Source organism: Thunnus thynnus, chromosome 13 (assembly GCF_963924715.1).
Source record: "Thunnus thynnus chromosome 13, fThuThy2.1, whole genome shotgun sequence".
Lineage (NCBI taxonomy): Eukaryota > Metazoa > Chordata > Actinopteri > Scombriformes > Scombridae > Thunnus > Thunnus thynnus.
The window spans coordinates 4,600,108-4,617,293 of NC_089529.1; the positions used below are offsets into that span (position 1 = coordinate 4,600,108).

The 17,186-nt window shown below is 41.8% G+C and overlaps 1 protein-coding gene across 3 annotated transcripts in view; it reads left to right on the top strand.

Annotated features, from left to right (window-relative positions):
* dscama (Down syndrome cell adhesion molecule a) overlaps positions 1-17,186 on the top strand; it is a 93,213-nt gene that overhangs the window by 63,498 nt on the left and 12,529 nt on the right. For 2 of the 3 annotated variants that reach the window (XM_067607376.1, XM_067607377.1), the window contains exons 8-18: positions 1,051-1,326; positions 2,596-2,874; positions 3,299-3,418; positions 4,068-4,247; positions 12,606-12,802; positions 13,298-13,394; positions 13,533-13,661; positions 13,907-14,074; positions 14,753-14,823; positions 15,673-15,916; positions 16,415-16,561. In XM_067607376.1, the coding sequence (XP_067463477.1) occupies positions 1,051-1,326; positions 2,596-2,874; positions 3,299-3,418; positions 4,068-4,247; positions 12,606-12,802; positions 13,298-13,394; positions 13,533-13,661; positions 13,907-14,074; positions 14,753-14,823; positions 15,673-15,916; positions 16,415-16,561 (1,908 nt within the window). Of the gene's footprint in view, positions 1-1,050; positions 1,327-2,595; positions 2,875-3,298; positions 3,419-4,067; positions 4,248-12,605; positions 12,803-13,297; positions 13,395-13,532; positions 13,662-13,906; positions 14,075-14,752; positions 14,824-15,672; positions 15,917-16,414; positions 16,562-17,186 lie in introns of those variants that run through there. The other variant, XM_067607378.1, reaches the window with a different exon arrangement.

Genomic DNA, 17,186 nt, shown 5'->3' on the forward strand with positions numbered 1-17,186 from the left:
AACTTTTCTAATGCCCCACTTCCTACCCAACACCTGCTTATAGCTTTATATTGGGACACCATTAGGGTGATTTACTGTTACTCTAGTGTATGACTGTAGAGCTATCTGTTCTCTACAGGGACATGGTTGGCTGGATTGCTGTTGTCATGTAGCGGTAATACTGGGGCACTCAAGCTTTCTGTGCTTGGTGCACAGCCATTAGTATTTCTCTATTGCAGGAAGGGGGCTTTCTGTACACTGATTGGTTTAATTTGATTGTGTTCATTCTTGCATGTTGTAAGGCTAAATAGGGCGATCCTCTAGCCCTTAAGCGAGGGTCCATGGATGCCGAATGCAGCCAAGCAATGAAGATAAATCTCCACAGGTGCCATTGCTGAGAAAGTGTAATGACTGTTTCTCACATCGTTGGCTCCTTAATCGTGCTAAAGAGAGTAGCAGCCCAAGATATGCTTGTGCTCAAAGTACACTACAGAGCCTAGTTAAACTGTCTTCTACAGTGCTTTAAAGAGAAGCCTAATAGTCCATTTCCCTGATAGACACTGAGCTATGGAAGCCTATTGGTTATTCTGTTGGTTTTTCACAAGTGAGTGCGAAAGCCAGCAACATGAGTAATGGTTTTGATAATAGCTTCATGAGTGGAGAAAGGGAACATTCCACTCTAATGCTTGTCAGAGGCAATCACAGCCAGCACCGAAGAGGTGGGAGCAGAAGGTAATATTCACTACAGGCTCAAATAGAAGGGAACACCCTTTACCTAATTCATCTAAGAATGAATCCCTGGTTCTCACAAGGCAAAAAGCCATATTGGAGAAAGACAGACTTAATTAGAAGCCTTTCTTTGAATGACTGCAAGGAAATCTTAGTCAGGCAGTCTAAAACTCCTAAACAGATATTAGTAATGTTTTTATTTCTTACTATCAGAATGAATCAAGGCATGTAAACTTTGTGGTGTCTTGAAAACACACACAACGCAGCACAGCTATCGTTTATACAACCCCCCCTGCCTCAAAATCATTTTAAGAGAGTTGTCTCTCCAATGTGTCCTTCAAGGGCCTGCCAGCATCAGACCAATGAAAAACCTCACTGCCATCGCTGGGCGGGACATGTACATCCATTGCCGTGTCATTGGCTACCCATACTACTCCATCAAGTGGTACAAGGACTCCAATTTGCTGCCATACAACCACCGCCAGCGAGCCTTCGAGAATAACGGCACCCTGAAGCTGTTTGATGTGCAGAAGGATGTGGATGAAGGAGAATATACATGCAATGTACTGGTGCAGCCTCAGCTCTCCACACACCAGAGTGTCTATGTTACTGTGAAAGGTATGAACTCAATCTGATTTGTCCATCAGTTATATAGTACATAACTCAACACTGTAAAGTAAGCCTGGGCCTTGTATTTATAAAAAAATATCATCAGATTCAGTTGCTGTAGCTGTGTGTAGTCACAAGTACTCCATCATGATTATTACCAATCTGATGTGTCATGTAAGCCGCTTAGGCCATTTATTTGAGGTGTACATACACACTTTATCATACCCCAGTATTTGTTGAGTACATTCATAGATACATCATTAATCTCAGTCTGTGGACACTAAAATGAAATCATTTTATCAGTCTACACGCTGACCCTGGAGTGTCTTTCAATCTGGCTTACATGCGGTACATCACATTTAAGAGACACATTAAAGCATCACCTTAGTATCTACCTTTCCTTGTTTGCAGAGAACACAGATATGCAAAAGGGGTATTTGTATATCACAACCTGTAAAAAAAAAGCAACTCACATCACTGATAGCAAAGCAGCATCTCCATCATCCCAACCAGCTTATCCGGGGCTCATCTGAATATGCAGCGGCGCTGAGCTGAGCCAGATGATGATAACCTCAGATAGCTCTCTTTCTTCAATGACGCTGCATAATTTGAAATGTTGGATGGGCAACCCCCCACACCCCCCTTCCCCCCTCTCTCTCTCTCTCTCTCTCTCTATGTCTCTCTCTCTCTCTCCGGTCTTGACGTGCTAACGAGTGTGCGAGGGGGAAATCACACAGCGTAGACAAAGCTACGCCGCCATTCCGCCTCGGCTAATTTGCCTCTCGGCTGCTTAGCATTCCATCGCTGCCGAGAGGGAATCCCCAGGAGCCTATTATGCCTATTTTGTTGTGAATTAAATAAGCGCTGAAGTGCCGCTTATTCCAATGTTATTTTAAATCATTAATTTTCCAAAGCATCTGGTTCTCACGATGGCTACAGTGTCCCCAGAGAGCAAAAGAGAGTGAGAGAGAATGTTATATGCATGTTGTTTGAGAGAGAATTCAGACAGTCTATGTAGGGAGAGGTAGTAAAATATTTCTCTTACTCCTGCAAAATCACAGTATTATGTTTTAATATAGAGAACAAAGTGATAAAGAGAGAACTGTGACTAATGAGTTACTTTATAAAGTAGCTCAGATATGATATAAACCTGTTGTCTTTTTATACGCTCATGAATGCTGACTGATTTTGAGCCACATTTGTCGTTGGGGAATGTAACCCAGAGGCCTAAGGTAAAACTGCTGAGGTGAAAATGAATTTGTAATGTCTCTTCCACAGTCCCACCTACCATCCACCCATTTGAGTTCCCTCGGTTTTCCATCGGCCAGCGAGTGTTCATCCCCTGCGTGGTCATGTCCGGCGACCAGCCAGTCTTCATCACCTGGCAGAAGGACGGGCGGCCGATCCCAGCCAGCCTGGGTGTCACTATAGACAACATAGACTTCACCAGCTCCCTGCGCATCTCCAATCTCACACTCATGCACAACGGCAACTATACCTGCATCGCACGTAACCAGGCTGCAGCTGTGGAGCACCAGAGCCAGCTCATCGTCCGAGGTGAGCAGGGGAGGGATGGGTGAGAGAGGTGGAGATGGCGGTGAGGAGGAGAAGAGGGAGTAGGGTACAGAAGGAGAAAAAGATTTCCCTGTAGAGTGTCTTATGTCATTGGCCACCAAAGGTTTGATGACAAAACGGAGCAAATGCTGATGACAGACAAGATATCTGTGAGTGTCAGCGTCAGATTTATTAGTTGTTCATCTAGCTATTATCTTCTAGTAAGTGTTGGTCCTTAGTGTTCCTCTGATGTGGCCTGGTGATTTTGATTTGACTTTTTTCCTTGCATACAATGATAAACACTATGAAGCAAAATGTACACTCCTCAGGCTGAAGTTTAGTCAACAAAAGACCTTAACAGATTTCTATCAAAGTGTATTTGATTTTGAGATGAATTAGGTGAATCTAATGTATACTTTACTTGCAGTTCCTCCCAAATTTGTGGTGCAACCGAAGGACCAGGATGGCATCTATGGAAAAGCTGTGATACTAAATTGCTCAGCTGAAGGCTATCCTGTTCCTACCATCCAGTGGGAGTACTCTAAAGGTAAACACACAGCATGGATATATGTGCATGTACGCCACATGCACACACACCTGTTACATACTGTAGTACCACACAACTGTCCCTCAGGTTCAGTGAAAGTGTTGAACGTTGCCTTTCTGCTCTTTTGACAATCATGTTGAATTGGATGATTGGTTGTTTTTTTTTTTTTTTGAGCTCATTCTCTGCAGTAGATGATCTTTTTGTAAATGCCAACACAACAAACATAACGTCCACAGCCTTGAGGTTGAATGCATAAAAACACCCACCTCAAGTCCAAACAAGCACTGTGAGATGAGGAAACTGTAGCAGTTCAAGGAAAACCTTTCTTATAACCCTAGAAGTAGGAAATAGGTGGAAGATTATGTAACATAAACTCACATTATTCTATCCTGACTGGCTGGACACAACAGCAGTTTCTTAAAAAGCAAAGGATTGCGACTGACATGAATATCGGTTACTTTCTTTTATGACATTTCTTAACTATTATGACACATGACTGAGGCTCATATGCTGACACTGTTGGCGCAGAGTTAAGATCATTGCAGGTGTCTGGTATTCCATGAAAATGACCATATTTCAGACATGTACTGTATGTTTTCTTATATATTGGTGCAACCCTGATCAACACTCACTCCATCTTCTCTGACAGGCGCCGGGGTCCCTCAGTTCAAACCCATCGCCCTCAACTCAGGCTTTCGGATCGAGGTGCTGGTCAATGGCTCTCTGCTCATCAAACATGTGCTGGAAGAAGACAGTGGCTTCTACCTGTGTAGAGTCAGCAACGACGTCGGAGCTGATGTCAGCAAGTCCATGTATCTCAATGTCAAAAGTAAGTCTCAGGGGGAAACAGCACCTTTTTAAACCTAAGAATGCAACTTGCATCCCAGTATTGCAAAGTGCTGTAGATGGTGATGTCTGCATCAGATTGGATGTATGGAAGGTTATGTATGTGGTGTATTCTTTCATTTTGTTAAAAAAAATGTTAGTTAACTCTCCTTTTGCATGCCCTGGCTGGTCATGCTCAGTGCTGCTGCTAACATTAAAGTAAAAAAGTTAACACTAAAGCACAAAGGTTAAATTAGTTGAACCGGACTTGGCTTTGTGGCTTTGCTCTGTGACAGTCAGGCCACCAGCAAGATGCCATCATGGTGCTCGCTCTGTGCTTTCTGCCTGAATGAATCCCACGAAAGCAACGCGCAGAGGCACTGCCACCGCATCTCTTGGAGAAAGTACAGCATTTATCTGCTGTGTGGCCAAGGACTTAGCTCCCCTCCATTAAGCCCTGAATTCTGCATGCAGGCAGGAGCTGCCATGTGGAAAAGAGGGTTGAGGGATGAAGGAAAGGGGGTTGGAGGAGGAATGGGTTATCCATGTCCACACCCCCACCCCTCTTATGTCTGGTCTGCCTTCTCTCTTTTCTCTAGTTCTCTCCTCCCTATACAGCACGTTTTCTCTATTTCAGCCTCGACAGTTTATCCTACCTTTATGTTTGCAAGAGATACAAATATTGATGTCCTTCCCTTCATGCCTCACCAATGCTTTTATGTATTTGTTGAGCTGCCATGTTCTGATTACCACTGACATTATCAAAGGATTGGAACTAGCAGCTATCATGCATACACACATCACAGCCATGGATTTACATTATTCAAGAGACCATGACCATAATCATTATATACAGTAGGGTTGAAGAGTCTGAGACCACTTTCACTTTCAATGGGAAAGTGGAAATAGGCATAAATGTAAACAAATTATTGCAGCTAAATTCACTGATGTTTGAATGAATGCTTACTTCTAAGTGTTTTTGTAGTAATATGATACACTTTTCAATAAGAATACTGCCCTCTTCAGGTTAAAACAACACTTAATAAACTATACAGTCTAATACATGATTGAATTCATCATATCTTCTCAAAGAGAGAGATTCTGAAAGCAGAGATTTGACAGTCTGCAGGCGCCTCGCAGATACTGTATATCTGAAATCCACTAAAATGTACACTTCTGTGAGTTTGAGCGTGTGCATGTGATCGTGCATTTGCGTGTGTGTGTGTGTGTGTGTGTGTGTGCGATGTGTGATCTCCAGCTGGTCTACTGTGGCTGGGTGCTCATTTTGATCAGTCACTGCTAGATGAGGCTTATGCCTCTGTGGCTCTTATCAAGCCAGAGCAGAATACTCCCCACTGAGTGTCTCTCTGTCTGCCAGCCACAGCCAAACAGACTACCACTCCTCATGACCCCTCCAGCCTATCATGCTCCCTCACAGACAAACATACATGCACAGAGACACAGAAGCCCCTTATGTCATTTGAGTGTTATTTACAATTATCTTTCATCCCTTTGAAGATTCTCTATAATATTCTGGTTCTCACTCTGACTGTTCAAAAAGTTGCTAAAATCCTCTCCTTTAACTGGAACAAACACTCATAAATTACTTCAATTTTCAGCTAAAAGTAAGCTTCTTAATGGAATTAGAAAATAATATAGCTGTAAAAGAGTAGACTCTTTTATAGCTTTATTATATATGGTAGGAGTGTACTCAAGTCTGTAGGAGTGCTGCATTGTATAGACAAAAATACAGGCAATTAAACACTCAGAGGCAGTATGTCACTGCTGATTTGACAAAAAATAAAAATAATGATAAAAGTCCCATTAACAGCTAAGTATACCACAACTACACTAAACTATTTATTACATTAGATTTGTTGGTTTAGACCAAATAATTGTACTTTCAATTTCATGTTCCTTTTATTTATTGTTATTAATTTGGTGTATTTTAGATCATATTAATTCATCTCTGGTTAGTTTAAGTTGTGCACATGTTTGAGGTACATTAAATAGAATATAGTGATATTGTAAAATGGTCCTGGCAGGTCACACAGGTTTTGCTGATGTTGTAACTTTTAATATACATCCCACAACTAGCCTTGTCCAAAAAATCTTCCAAAATTAGCTTCACTGTACTTTCATTTTCGTAGTACTAATATGCAATATATGCTTTTTCAGATTTGTTTAAACAAATATTGCTTTGTAATTTTGAGATAAAACATCTCACAATTCAGGAATTGGTTTTGTAATCTGTATTAACCAAATCATTGATGACAAGTGACTCCTGGAAAAACAGACACACTGTGAGATTTGGGTTTTTTTATACAACAGATATTGATCTTTGTATTTTTATGTCTGTCAGGTTTTCTCATCCCCTCCCCTGTGTGTGTACATGTGGTGTTTGTGTGATAGCTTATTAACTCTTAAAGCTTAACAGGTGCAGTGTTCAGTCTGTGCAGTCCACTATAATATCTGCGGCTGTAATGCTGGGTAATGTTTGACACTGTAATGTTCTGTACACTCTGTGCTGATTTTATGTTGTTTATTCAGGCCAGCCTACACCAATTGAGCAGTAGTGGCTACTTAAGAGGCTTAGGAGCCAATTAGGGAGGCACACAAGCTGACGCATGCTGAAGTACTCACGTGATGGATAGTATGATCTTCGCTGTGTATTATTGGCTGTCCAAGTGTGGCTTGATGTATCAGTAAACAAACAGTGGAAAATCAATAGATTCAATCAGAAGAACCGAGATGTGTAGTTGAGACACATGGTGAGGATGCTATTGGGTCACTTGTGTGACACAGGTGAGCAAACAAGCTCACAGGTGCACACAAAGACATACATTAGCACACAAAGGGCTGCACACTTTAATGCAAAGCCATAATGTAAAGGCACAGATACAGTGCAGCACAGTGCAGCCATTACAAAAGAATAATGGGACAGACGACTAATGCAGTGGTTTAGATAGATCCCACTCTGCCAGGCTATTGTGGTGGACTCTCCGGGAAATGAATTGCAGCTATTGTGATGTCCTAGCTTGGCACTTTCATTGTTATGAGTGTCTGTGCATAGGCTAATGTCTCGTCATAATACACCATGCATCATCCTGCATGAACACCGCCACTGCACTAACAGCCAGTCGAAATTGCTTCCACTCACTGCACCAGGATTAAGTTGTGCATGTCTGCATGTGTGAGTGTGCGTAGATGCACTTGTGTTTATGTTTATTTTTCATTCATAAGTACTCTACAGCTTCTTTATAGGAGTAGTAATCAGTTTTTGTTCTGTCTTGACACTGGTTGCAGGTGGAGCCCTAAGCAAACGATTTTTATGCGATTTCCAGTCAAGCATCCTTACCTCCAAAACAGATGCAATTCAGTCAATTCATTACCAATCCACAGCGGATGCTATCAGTCAGTCAACAGCCACTCAATGTTTATCAGTGCCAATTAAGACCAATCAAGCCTATTAGACATCATAATGTCGCCAGACACAGTGATGAGGGCAGAACACATAATGAGGCTTCTCTGAAGAGAAGTGGTAAATGGTCTTGTGGTCACTGAGCAGTCTCCCAAGTACAACGTCCTTCAGACAAACATGAGGAAGCCCCCACTTCCTCTGATCTGTATTTCTTTCATCTTATTTACTCATCTGCATCCACGTCCCCCCCCCCCCACCTCTGCCCCCCCGTCCAGTCTGCAGGCGTACATTTGGTATCATGCTCCATGTCCAAGGAAATTGTGCAGCTAAGAGAATTATTTCAGTACATTGCAGGCGGCCAGTGAACCAGTCATCTTTGTACAATCGCCACAACGCTCTCCCTTCCCCCACCCCACCCCATCAGGCCGTCTCTTCCCCAGCGCCCATTTACAGTGTGCCCCCAGGGCAGAGAGCTATGCACATCTCAGCTCGTCTTCTCTTGTCTGGCCCTCGTAGCCCCATTGAGCCAGGGCGCCCTCCGGCCTACACTGGCCTGCCACGCAGCCAGTGACACATGCGGGGTGAAATCTAGTCTAGTATCCCTGTGCTTTCAACATGGGTGATACCCCGATGAAGCCAGCACACCTGGAGAGGTACAGAGAGCACACTAGAAGGTTTTTAAATTAAAGATTTTCAGCATTTAAAAAATCATTTATTTGATAAAACTAGTTAAGATGCAGACACTAAGAGAATCCACTGGTGCACAAGAGGTAAAGGGTTTAACTTTGTTAGCAGCAAGAACAGCAGGTTATTTATAGTAAGTAGAGAAAAAACTGTGTTGTAAAACAGCTGACAGTCACCAAGAGAATAGCGCCCCCTAGAGAAATTCATACTGTACCTCATCAATAGAAAACCCCAAGAAAAGGGACATCACATTACTGTGATTGGTGGAAATAAAACGTGACCTCTGGCAAGTGCATTACAAACAGCTGAGACCTCATAGCACCACAGATCTCATCACCAAATCAAAGATAGCAGTAACTTAGGTCTTTAGTGGACAGAACAAGAGCATCATTTCCTTTTTTTGCAAAACATCCAAAATGGAACTTGATGTTTCAGTCCTTTTTGTTGCTAATAGCAATTAATACAATTTAAATTATGCTGAAATAAATGTAATCCCTTCTCATCACCTCACACATCTCACTGAACCTCGGAGACTGCGTTCTTTCTTTGATCACTGATCCCAGCCCTACACTGAAGTAGCCATTCTGCTGTAATTATGTGTTATTATTATTCTCCTGACTCTTCCATTTGGCTAATTCTGTTTTCCACATCACTAACACCACCAGTTAGAGACATTAGAAAGATTTTCTTTTTGTATCTTAATTTTTTTTTTTTTTTTTTTTTGGCCCTGCATTGCGACATTCAGGGTGTGATTGTGTAATCATCATCATACTGTAAAAATCAATGGCAGGTCCATTTTCTATTCCTGGCTACTAGAAACGGCCCTTTTTCTACGAGTAGAGACTGGAGAGAGAGAGAGAGAGAGAGAGGAAGGAGGAGAGGGAGGAGGGAGGCGAGGTAAAGAGAGGAGAGTAGAGGAGAGACTGTCCGATGCTGGTTGGCATGGTAACCTGGCCAGGTGAAAGGGAGCCTGGGAGAAGGGAGGTTGTGGGGGGGGGGGGGCTTTTGTCTCACGGGAGTAGCCTATCAGCAGCCAGCCTATCCCCCACAATCCCCTGCAGGCTTAAGCGTATCATCACTGCCCTCTGGGTTGCTGTGGAGGAACAGGGCTCTCCTCACCTCCACATTAAAGACACATTGCAAAAACATACGCTACACACACTCCGTCTGTTATTCTTTTGCCTTCCCTAAAGCTGTGATGCTCCTGTTTTCTTTTATTTTTTCTTTAACGTCAGATGCAGCCACATATTTCTAGAAACAATCTCAGGACGAAAAATAAGCATGTTTGTGACTGCAACACACCAGCATACACTCTCATCATCATCATCATCCCCTCTTCCTCATCAACACATTACATCTTATCTTTTTAGGAGCAGTGTATGAGTGTCATTCATCTATTTATGCTTTGTTTGTGGAACTAGATTTAGTCTCTTCAGATGTGCGTGCATATAGCAAGTTATTAATAAAACAGTGAGATACAGCTGGGCAAATAAACAAAAATACTAATGTTAATATGAACTACAAATGATTCAAAGAGAACAAGAGACTCGCAATGATTAATGTAAGTTAAGATTCAAAATGACATTATTTTCTTTGTGTGTATACTGTGCGCATTGCCTCATGTGTTGTGTTTAAGGCTGAATTAGATGTCAGGGGAGCTGATGCCTAATGAGACAGGGGACTCCCTTCTTCCTCCATCTCTCCTCTCTTTTTCCCATTCTTACTGTCTCCCCCCCCCCCCCCCCCGTGGTTCCCGTAATTCCGCTGGATATTAAAGAAATACATCAACACAACAATTACAGGGCCACAAAACTGTGCCTCAGGACTGGCTCAGCTGCGCTGCTTGCACACATAAACAAACACACGCTTGTACACACACGGATATACGTAGACACATACAGCCGACGCATGTACAAACACACTTAGACACACATACAATTTGCATGTGCCTCATCTCTGAGCCCTCCTCATGTTGCACAGACACTCCCATTGTTGAGTTTTTGTTTGCTTTTGTGTCTCTGCCTTCTTTAAGAGATTAATCTCAGATCAAAATCAACTCAGCTTCATGTCTGACATTCAAATAAAAGTGAGTTTTATGATCAAGCATAAAAGAATTTACAAATAAGCAACATTTTTATGTAGATGTCAGTAACTGGTTCAGGAAAATAAATAAATAGTGATGATTAATGATGCAACATTAAATTCATGTCTTCAATAGTTGAATATAGAAAGAGCTATTAGAGAGAGTATAGACAGCTCTTGGGAAAGTCTGCTTTGTCAGTGCACACTCAGCCAATCAGCCAATAGCAGTCTAGCCTCGAAAACATAAAAAAACCTGTATTGCTGCCATGTGTTCATCAGTTGTCATCACAGCTTTCATCATCACCAGCTGATCATGTTCAGACTTTCCCCTTTGAGGTGTCATTTTTTTTTCTAAATATAGCTTAGAAAAAAAAAAAAAATTCTGATATTTTCTATGAGCACAGTACCACACTACCTATTTCTAAATATTTTACTTTTAAAAGCACCAGTAATATTTTCTGTGGTATTGGCAGCAGTGTATTATTTCTAAAAAGTGAATACTGTACACATCAGCTCATTGTATCAGAATATCAATAAACAGTTTCTGTTGGATGATACAGTAATATAAAAAAAGAATTGGGAACTGCAAAAATGTGCTATTGCAAACAAATATATTGTTACTTTAATGTATTTTCCCTCCAGATCCTGGATGTTGAAATGCCTTTGATGTTTACAGTGCAGACATCTTGTTTCCTCTACATACCTAACGGGTGGAGCTGTCTCGATCTTTTCGCCGCCCGTGCTGTTTGTCACCTAGAACAGTATCCCACTCTGCCAGGAGTGTCAACAACATCGCCATGTGCCACCTCTGAGCCACTCACACGGCAAAATGAGAGTAGCTGTGCTCGAAAACGATAACGTTTACATAAAGCCCGAGCGGTTATTTTTTTTCCCCTCACTTCTCTAAATGTGGCTCACAAAAAATTCATACTTGTCATGCAAAATAAATCAGCGTTCTTTTCTGTAGCCGAGCCCCAAATGGCTCCAGAGTGAATAAGAGATGAGGCTTAAATGTTTGCAACCTCTTGCCTGACACTTCCCATCACATCACTGAAGTCATGCTTTGTGTGTGTGTGTGTGTGTGTGTGTGTGTGTGTGTGTGTGTGTGTATGCATGTGCGTTAGAGACAGAAACCGAGAGAAGGCACACGCCTTTGTGTGTATGCAGGAGCTTGTACGTGTACGTGGGTGTGAGTGTGTGTGTGAGCATCTGGGAGCAGAGGGTTGTTATACACTCTGCTTTGGGTGTAATGAGGCATGTATGTCGTTAGTGTGCGTTTAGTGTGATGTCTTCAGAGTGTTGTTAGAGCACCGTTGTGCCATTTAGGATTCAGATACAAGATACATGCCAAGGCCGCTTGTTGCCTTCGACACATTAAAGAGAAGCTGTATGTTCACTTTAAGTACATTAAAAATTCTTGGAATACTTCGTGTGCGTAATGTAAGCATGTTTGTGTCCTCTTAGTTGCTCAGATTGTTTTTAAATTTTGCAAATTTTTGCTTCATGGCTAGATAAATAGTTGAGAAACTTGGTAACTTGGTGCACTGTTAGATGAGACATTATATGATTGTTCAGCATACTGAGACACAGCTTTTTCAATTAATGTTTGATACTTATATAATATAAATATGACTTTATGAAATAAATAATTGTATGAAGTCAATTTCATCATTCTGAGTTGTATTGGGGTTTGTTTGTTTCCTTATAGAAATTTTTGTTCCATAATACCCTTTTTCATAATTCAGTTTTCCCTCTGTCTTTCTCAGCAACTTCAACAGCAACTTTAAACTAAAATTTCTATGATAAGATATGATTGAACTCAAATTACACTGTAATGAAAACAAGAATAACGACATAGCATTTCATAATAATGTGTTATGTTTTCTCCCTTCAGTTTCATGTATATATTTGATGCTATTTAATCATGTATGAGCATGTATTCATAAGGCTGCATTTATTTATTTAATATTGGACACTGTGGGGCTCCAAAGATACTGACTTTATCAAAAGTCATTTGAACTGCAGAAATTTGTCTACTGGTGCTGTTCCTTTGAGAAGTGCAATTATCAGTTATAACTCAAATCCCATACGTTTTTCAAAAACACCATAATGACTCATATATTCAATAAATCTAACAATCCTCTTCTCTTTCTCTCCACTTTATTTTCACACCAGTCCCCGCCATGATCACATCCTACCCCAACACCACGCTGGCCACGCAGGGTGAAGAGAAGAAGATGAGCTGCACGGCGCACGGTGAGAAGCCCATCATGGTACGCTGGGAGAAGGAGGAACGCATCATCAACCCCGAGACCAGCCGCTATGTGGTTTCTGTCAAGGAGGTGGGCGATGAAGTCATCTCCACCCTGCAGGTAGGAGGCTATGCTACTAGGAAGTGGACAGTTCATGTTAGGGCCATATATTGCTGATATTTGTTTTATATATGAAGCCACTGCACACTCCTTCAAGTATAATGTGGAGCATTTTAGTTTCCCATGATGGTCTAAATAAGTGGTTCCTGACCCTTGATGGGTCTCAAGATAAATCAGAGGGATCAACATTCAATTAAATGGATAAGAATAAAAGAAAAAAAAAAGTCTTCCAAATTTTTTCTGACTTCAATTTTCACATTTTTCTGATGAAACAGTGGATACTTTCACCTCCTTAGGACTCTAGAAATCCTTCTAATGAATCAATCTTAGAGGAAAAAATCATCTCTTTGGTTAAACTGCTCACATGTACTGAGGGTCACAAGGGAACTACTGGTCTGAATGATGTTTCAGAGGTTTTCCCATCCTGCAAAGACTACGTATTATCTTTTGCATCAGTGCATTGCTAAATCCATCTCATTCCTGTGCATCCATCAGATCATGCCCACAGTGAGGGAGGACTCTGGCTTCTTCTCCTGCCATGCCATCAACTCCTTTGGTGAAGACAGAGGAATCATACAGCTCACAGTACAAGGTGAAACTGCAACTGCCTCAACTGCCCAAAGAAAAGAAAATGCTGAGACAGAAGCTTTCAACCTTCACACCAGGTGCAGATTATGTCAGACTATCATTTTACCTCAGTAACACTGCTTGTCAACTTTGTGCCTTATAGAGCCTCCGGACCCCCCAGAGGTAGAGATCAGAGAAGTGAAGGACAGGACTATCGCCCTGCGTTGGACCATGGGTTTTGATGGCAACAGCCCAATCACAGGCTTCGATATTGAGAGCAAGAATAAATCAGGTGCAGGAAAAGGCATTTATACCTATAATTCGATAGTGTGATCATAGTTTACCATGATTTCACATAGCAATGGTTAAAATCTGTAAGCATGTAGAGAATCGTATGTTTTGGGACATTAATTATCCCTGCATTCACTTTGTGTCAGCACTGTCATTTAATAAAGCCTGTCCTAATGCACTTAGCTGGATTTGACCTCTCTCCTGACTTCAGCAACCCCAATAAACCTCACCCTCTCCCCTCCACAGCCTCCTGGGATACCGCTCAGAAGACCAAAGATGTCTCACCTCAGCTCAACCAGGCCACCATCATCGACCTGCACCCCTCCTCCACCTACAACATCCGCATGTTCGCCAAGAACCTGATCGGCAAGAGCGAGGCCAGCAACGAGCTCACCATCACCACCGATGAAGCAGGTGATAATAACTGATGAGCATTGAGGAGGATGTGTTAGGATATATCTACCATCATATAGTCCTTCACTATCGAACTATATAATGAACAAATGTTAGAGACATTAAAAGTTAAAAAAGGTTCTTGTCTGTTAAAGTTAACAACAAAGAAGAAGAAGAGCATTTTTGGAAGATTTTACACATTATTATTTTAAGTACACATTAATGTGTTACTATGAGCCAGCGTATCGGAGTAACAAAAACACAGTGAGAAAGACAACGGTCAGACGTGAAAGACACAAAGCTAAAGGAGGGACAGAGCCGACTGAGTCAATTCATTAACAGCCTGGTGACATCAGCCTCATTGGCTCTGTTGCATTATTGAACACACGCTGACCCTGCACTAAAAGCAGAACTTTTCAATTAGCGGACTCAGTAGTAAATGTCACACTACGGTCAATAGACTGAGCTTGGACCCCTTCTGCAAATTAGCCCCCCCTCTGCCAACCCCCCTACAGAGCACTTCTCTTCACCCTGAACAGCCACCAATAACTACAACCATCATATTTGTTATAATAGCCAGACCCAGACTCAGGCTCGCTTCTGTACATCATTTTGTCTGGTAGGGGGTTGTGTTGAACAATATTGCTTTGCAAACAGCTTTTTGAAAATGAATTGAACATGTTGGTGATCTGATCTCAGCTCCTGATGGACCACCTCAGGAAGTGCAGCTGGAAGCCCTCTCCTCTCAGAGCATCCGAGTCACTTGGAGAGTAAGTTATTCTTAAAAAGTGTGCGTGCGTCTTTATGTCTGTAAAGTGGGTATGTATTCCACATGTTTTAAATCCCAAAATAAATCAGTACTGTTCTCTCCTCTACATCAGTGAGACTTTAAACTATTTAACCTGCTACTGCTCCAGTAGAGCAGCTCAGAGGTGAACAGTAGAAGATTGAAGCTGTACTGGTCAGCTCCCAGGTGTTTTACCTTATGAATGTAAAGCAGGATATTGCAGGCAAACAGTATGTGTGCTCAGTTTGCTGTTCCTGAATAAATAAAGGTGTTAAAAGAATTGAGTGTGTGTGTGTAGCAACACTATTTGCAGGCATTAACTGTCTTTATTCAGTTGTCTGGTGGTTTTATGGTGGGGAATGCATTTTCCACAAAAGTTATTCCGAAAGAGTGAAGACTTGGGATGCAATTAGGTTTCCTTATTTACTGTAACATGAGAAACTGTGAAGGCTGTTCAACAGAAAAACATTCACATTTTCTCTCAGGCATGCAGCAAAGAGAAGAGGATTGTGTTGGCTGCTGTATGTGGTGCCTTGTTTTGGGTGCCAACTTTGGTACTTTCAATGAGTTATTGGCAAAGACAAATAAACATTGTATTGGAGGATTGTAATGCTATCCACTTACTGTACCACAAAGTTTACTTCACTCTTTATACTGTGTGTGCTTCCCACATCTGTGTCATGACCATATTGACCAATCAGATCTGAATACATCCATTTATACATACATTTTGGGGGTATTTACTGTAGCTTAGTAGAGTTCTCCTTGAGCAGAGAAAAGGGGCAGAGATATTCACCGCTGTCTCAAATAACTCCTTTCATTCCTCTGCTAGTCACCCAAGAAACACCTCCAGAATGGAGCCATCAGAGGCTACCAGGTTGGCTACAGGGAGTACAGCTCAGGTGGAAACTACCAGTTCAGCGTGATCAGTGTGGAGACAACAGGGGACAATGCAGAAAGTCTGGTGCTGGACAACCTGAAGAAGTTCACCCAGTATGGAGTTGTGGTGCAAGCCAGCAACAGCGCTGGGACAGGACCCTCCTCCACAGAGGTCGCTGCTACCACACTGGAGGATGGTAAGAAAGGAGGGAAATGTTGCATTTTTGAGCTCAGTGAAGTTGTGGTGTAAACTTTGATAGCTGAATTAAGAGTACTCCACCGATTTAGCATTGCTCTTGTATTACAACATAACATTGTCGAACTCACAATGAACAGTTTCACATATGCAGAAGTACTTCATAACACCTGTAAACAGACTTTGATGTGTAAATTGGTGGAGTCCCCCTTTAATGCACAGAGGATTCTGAATACAAGGACTGACACAACAAGGCAGAAAAGACTTAAAGTCACCACAAACATTGCATGTGATATATTTCATTCATTTTGAGTGTCTAAAGTGCTTCGTCCTCCCCCAACACAAACTAAGCTGTGAGCATGTTTAATGTTGGAGAGAAATGTGATGATATATCACAACCTAGTGGAGATCTGAGGGTACTGCCACATGTTATCAGTCCTGTTATGTCTGCTGAGTTTCCACTGTTAACATAGTTTGTCTTCTGGTTCTTCCCCCTCAGTGCCCAGTCGTCCTCCAGAGAACGTCCAGGCCACAGCCACGTCTCCAGAAGTCATCTCTCTGTCCTGGCTGACCCCTCCCAAAGACGCTCTGAATGGCAACCTGCTGGGCTTTAGGGTCATCTACTGGGCCAACCTGCCTGATGGAGGTACACACTTATAACTATACACTGCTTATAAACATAACTGTTACCTACATTGTGTTCGTGACATTGAGAAATAAAATGTGTATGCAGTAAAAGTTCAGATTAGCACATAACACAGTCCCCAGGAATCAGCACTTTGTCATCAAAACATTTAGGGAAAATTTAAAAGCTGCTTTATTGCATTTTCTTGAAATATCACAATCCTGACAGAAGAATTTAGCTATATAAGAATTTAGTGTATCATTTGGGTCACACTCACTGATTCCAGAATGAAAAGTAGATTTTAAAAAAAATCTGTTTGGTAGCAGTTTGCTTACATCCTGGATGTGGTCTAGTCTTATCCAGTAATTTCTTCTGATTACAAAATGCAGTGAGCTAAAACTGTGTATCGCTGTGTTAATATAATAAAGTAATAAGGTTTGTTATTAATGCCAATGAGTAAGATGTAGCTTAAAGTTACCCAGGTGGATTCTGGGTATGTCGACCCTTTCTTGTAGACTCATTTACCCTCAGCCAAAATTCTGCTTCTTGTGGAAGTCAGGCAGCATGCCATGCCATTGTCACATGCCGGGTTTGTGTCAGCAGGATTGGTTGTGACAGCGCGATTACCTTTGACCTCCGCACTGTC